General features: G+C 35.8%; 1 protein-coding gene across 1 annotated transcript in view; it reads right to left on the bottom strand.

Annotated features, from left to right (window-relative positions):
- The window catches only part of DBT (dihydrolipoamide branched chain transacylase E2), a 17,646-nt gene that overhangs the window by 10,689 nt on the left and 1,939 nt on the right, over nucleotides 1-5,018 (bottom strand). The window contains exons 2-4 of the mRNA XM_009333858.1: nucleotides 1,746-1,810; nucleotides 635-758; nucleotides 387-462 (exon numbers count right to left, since the gene is read on the bottom strand). Coding sequence (XP_009332133.1) covers nucleotides 387-462; nucleotides 635-758; nucleotides 1,746-1,810 — 265 coding nt within the window. The remainder of the gene's footprint in view (nucleotides 1-386; nucleotides 463-634; nucleotides 759-1,745; nucleotides 1,811-5,018) is intronic.

Raw genomic sequence — 5,018 nt, 5'->3', positions numbered from 1 at the left:
TGGCTGGAGTTCCTTTGTGCTGCTCTTCAGGTGCTCTCCTGCTGACCCGTGTTCCTTCTCCAGGCTCTGGGAATCTATTGCTGGCCCTGGCATCAAACTGGTAGGAGTGGGATGGATTGAGGTTCCCCTCCCCCGGCATCTGTAGTTTAAAGCCCTCTTCAGTTAGAGCATCCCATTCCTTCCACCTTTTCCACTCCCAAATAAACCAGATTGCAAATAAACAAAATGTAAAGCTCAGTATATACAAGGTTTTAAAATGTGGAAAATGGAAACTTGAAAAACATCACTAGTAACCCAGAAAACATATTGTCAGATAAATAATTGATAACACAGCTGTTAAACTACTTGCTGATTTCTTAGTGTATTTCTAAGAAAGTAGAGCTTACCATTCTTTTACAGTCACCTCTGTAATCCCTTCTCCAATGTCAGAAAGCTTAAACTGGACAATTTGGCCACACGAAACTTAAAACAGACAATAAGGAAATACAACATGTTTAATATTAAGCACAAGATATCAGACAGAAAAATCTGAATGCATTAGAAATAGTCTACATACCAGTCATATACAAACTGCTAACATAACACTCATAAAATAGCAAAATAAAATAAATTATTTTATTATGAAAAAGATTACCAGCAGATGTTCTGAATAATCGCTGTTGATGACTAAACTTGAGGGCAGATTTGTCAAACACGCACACATATTTTGATTTTATAAAGCGAATGCTGCTGCACGATCTAACACGGTGAATGCAAACCTGGGGGAGAAAAGTCTCAAGTGTTAATATAATGGATGGAGGAATGTAGAGTTCATTTAATATCCTGATGCAACAGTATACTAAAATAGTTTAATTCTAGTTTATATGAGAGAAGTTCTTATGGAAACACAATTATACTGAATACATACTGAATGTATAATAACCACTAAATTAGCATAAGCTTTGCCAGGTCTTTAACTTCTTTCACTAACACAACACATGGGGAGATCAAAGCCACAATAACATAACCAATTAGCAAAAATCATTACAAGATCTGGTAAGAGATTCATACTTGCTATTGTTTCCCTAAGCAATTAGTTTAAATCAGGACACACACACAAAAAACATATGTAGTATCGATGACATCAGCCATCTGAAATATTCTCATCCAGAATGGATGTTGGAAGGGTCCCCTAGACTGCAGGAAAAATCAGCGTATTTTTCTTTGTCAGTTCTTATTCCAATCAAAGGTTGATCAGAAGTATTAATTGGAAAAGAAATTCACACCAGAAGGCACAGATAGTTGCCCTTTTATTTCTGTTAATTATATAGGAGGCAATCATCTTCAAGTAAATACGATTTCACATCAACTTCAGTGACATTTTTAAAGAACTGGGAGACAGATGGTTTTCTTTCATGGTTACAATTATATTTATCCAGAAATCAACTTAAAGCATCAACAGAATTTTCTGAAAGGTTCTTCAGACAAAACCTTATGCTTTAAAGCACCATGTAATCAGTCATGATTTTGGTCAAAAGCAAAGCCAGTAGCACTTGCATTGACATAAACAGGCATTTTATCATTAATCTCAACAGAAGTTAGTTCAGACCCTTTCTTATTTAGTAAGATTTCTTAAATCTGATGTAATTCTGGTGTTATGTTGTCTTAGAGTGCTGTAAAATTAATAAAAATAACAATTTATCTGTAGATAATGTAATCTCTAATTAATTTAGAGATATGCAAAAAATTCAGGTGCTACAATGTACCTCAAGTAGCTCAAAACTGTAAAATTTAGAAATTATCTTCTTAGAGGAGCCAGAAAACAGCACACCTGCATGGGAAAGTTCATTTTAACGTCTTTTTTTAAAAAATCCTTTCAGTAATTACAGAGTGTATGAAACTTCCAGATTGCCCTCCCTGCCCCCCAAACTGTTCAACTATTTGATTTTATATTACACTTTAAAAAAAGTAGATTATTCGGAAAACCGTACAATTCTGAACTGACAATGTACACATTTTCTATATTATTTAATCTAGCATTGCAAGTTATATTTAATATCAGCTTCCTTTTAGGAACAAATATTTATACAATACAATCTACCATAAAGGACACCACAAAGTTATACTGAGTTACTTTTCAGCTGCCTGCTACTAAGATTGTATCCACTGATCTAGAGTAAGTATTTTTCTAATTCCAGTAACGAGCAAACAGTAAATCCTTTTCATTAGTCCTCCAAGCAATTTTCCCTATTAAAAAAATCAGGTAAAATGGTAATTTTAAGCTATGACAAATCTTATTTTATGAACACATTTAAAATTCTCATTCAATTACAAAACTAGTATATAACGTACATCTTCACAAGCCTATTTTCTCCCATTTTTAATTGCTTTTCTTCCCACTTGATTCCATGGTTACATTTTTTTGTCCAACAAGATCCTTTTGTTCCAAACTTACAATAAAACTCTTTTCTCTTTGTATGACCCTACATGGAAAACAGTCAATATTTACCTGCGAAGATGATCACAAGGAGCACATCAAATCTCTGAACTATTTCTAAATGTGAAGGTTCATAATGCTTTCCATGTGTTTTTAACATTTGGTAACCAATGGAGGTAGTGAATTAGTAATGTCACTGCCAAAAAAACAGACTGGTTTTGTTACAGAAGAGTTTCAATGCTGTTTCACATTATATTTGTAGGAATAATTCAAAACTACTGCGTTTTTAAAAAATGGAATCTTTTTGGTTTGCAGTTTTGGACATTGTCTACTAAAAAGTTGGTGTGCTAGTATGTTAAAGCAATAATACAGTATCCAATCTCTTCATAGAACAGTGGTCCTTTCTAACAAGGGAAAAAATTAAAATCCATGAAATAAAGCTGTGCTTATTAATTTCAGTATTTAATCACCGTAATACTATTTTCTGTGTAATGCCGAATAAGGAAATAACAAAAGCATGTAAAAGACAAAATTAGTTCCATTATCCATAGCGTAACTATCTACGTATCTTGATGTCTGGAAAAATATAGTAATAAAAAAACAACAAGCACAGTACTAGCAGTTATGTTTATGTCACCACTATTAAGCTATATGACAATTTAAAGGTAATAATGCCACAGTAAGATAACACCTTTCCTGTGCAAGCCTTCAAAGTGCAGAGTTACTGTGGCGAGAAGAAAGCGAGGGCCCACTCCAGCCTCTCACTGATACCGAGGACACCTCAGCCACTGATATCTGGTTGACTAAGACTTGTGGTTTGCCCCAAGACAACATGGGAGCTGTACGCTATATGGGGGAGAACTGCCTTGCCCCTGTTTAGTTCAGTTTTGGTTGTTTCCTTAAAAAGAAGCCAACTGCGCTTTTCTAAGTCACCACTGAGCCTAAAAATCTACTGCCGGCCTCAGAACAAAATGTTTTTATGCAGCCTCCAGGTGACCCGTTACCTGATGAAGTAACACTGAATTTCAAAGTCAAATTGAATCGTTTGTGCTCAAAGGCAATGACTCCTCATTAAAGGACACTCCTCATTAAAGGATACTCCTCTATAGAACTCTTTTGACTTGCCGTCACATTGAGTCATTTTAATGAACGTTTACTTACACTGGATTTGTTTTGCATACATATTCTATATCTATAGTATATATATAGTATATAGATGCCTATATACTAAACCAATGTCCTTGGTAGCATGGTTCAGTCAGACATTATTCCTCACCTAAATAATGAGCACCATGTCCTAGTGTCTAGGTAACTGTTATTTCCCTACTACTTAACACAAAGACCCCCAGGCTCCTTCCTTTACTTCTTCACAACTTACAGCCCCCATGGACAACCACCATTACTTTGTCCTTCTTCCTCTTGCTAGCCAATGTGTTTACAAAAGCATTAATAGTCTGCTTTTTACAGCAGAATATTAAAATAAAGCCCTTTAATATTATAACAACATCCATATTATTTTTTGGATCTTATCACTGTTTCACAGTAGATGGTCACAAGAAGAATTAGTATCTAGCAAAATTCAAAATGTGCTTGCAGGAAGCACACACTACAAATAGGCAATTCTATAGTTCAGCATACCCATAGATAAGATGAGCATTTTCATCTTATCAGAATCTCCCTCTGGATTTAAGAGTAGATGGTTCAGTTAGAAAGAAAACTAAAAAGCTGCTACTATTTTCAATATTCTTAATTAGTAAAATTACTTATATGTAATAAGTAATATATAAGTATATATAAGTAATATACCTAAAACTAGGTAATTACAAAAGTATTGCTGAAAAAATTCCTCATTACTATGCTTTCAAAATACAATATGAATTATTATTAAGAGCAAAAATAATAAAAGCTAGAACTGGTCCTTAATTTTGTTTTCACTTCTTGGATTATCTTACAAGATTATTAAGAGCAAAAATAATAATAGAAACTAGAACTGGTCCTTAATTTTGTTTTCACTTGGATTATCTTACAAAAATATGTTTTTTTCTGACATTCCACAAAATAGCAGTGACATAATTGGAAAGCAACACTCTTCGCTACAGCAGGAAGACTATAATACAAGAAGGCAGAAGAAAGCATGAAGTAGGTCTTCATGACAGTATGTGTTTATGAGATGATAAGCATCTTAAAGGGCAACCAAGTAGATTCACTTTTTGAAGCATGGTAAGGCATCTCAGCTACTTAATTTACAAATATCAAGGCTCCTGGGGTTCAAAGAAATACGTTTCCCCTTTCTGTGTGCGTAACTACACTGCCTCTGTGCAGATACGGTCCGCAATGCATGGGCGGAGGAGCGGTGATGGCAGTGTAACGTCTAGGCAATGCAATGAATCGGATGACTAAGAAATAACAGAAGAGAAGGACGTCAGTGGTTTATTACGGGAGGCACGCGTTTCTTTCACAGGAAACACGGGCAACGGGGAAGCCATCCAGGGGGCAGCAGCGCGGGGCGGAGGAAGCGTGTTCTGGGGGTCCCCGGGGAGAGGAGGACACTGACCCCCAGGGAGCAGCGGCCGGGCTCCGCCGGCACCGCGGCAGCACGGGG

Source organism: Pygoscelis adeliae, unplaced genomic scaffold (genome assembly GCF_000699105.1).
Source record: "Pygoscelis adeliae isolate BGI_AS28 unplaced genomic scaffold, ASM69910v1 Scaffold10, whole genome shotgun sequence".
Classification (NCBI taxonomy): domain Eukaryota; kingdom Metazoa; phylum Chordata; class Aves; order Sphenisciformes; family Spheniscidae; genus Pygoscelis; species Pygoscelis adeliae.
The sequence above is the reverse complement of the archived record's forward strand: the minus strand, read 5'-3'. Positions and strand labels throughout refer to the sequence as shown.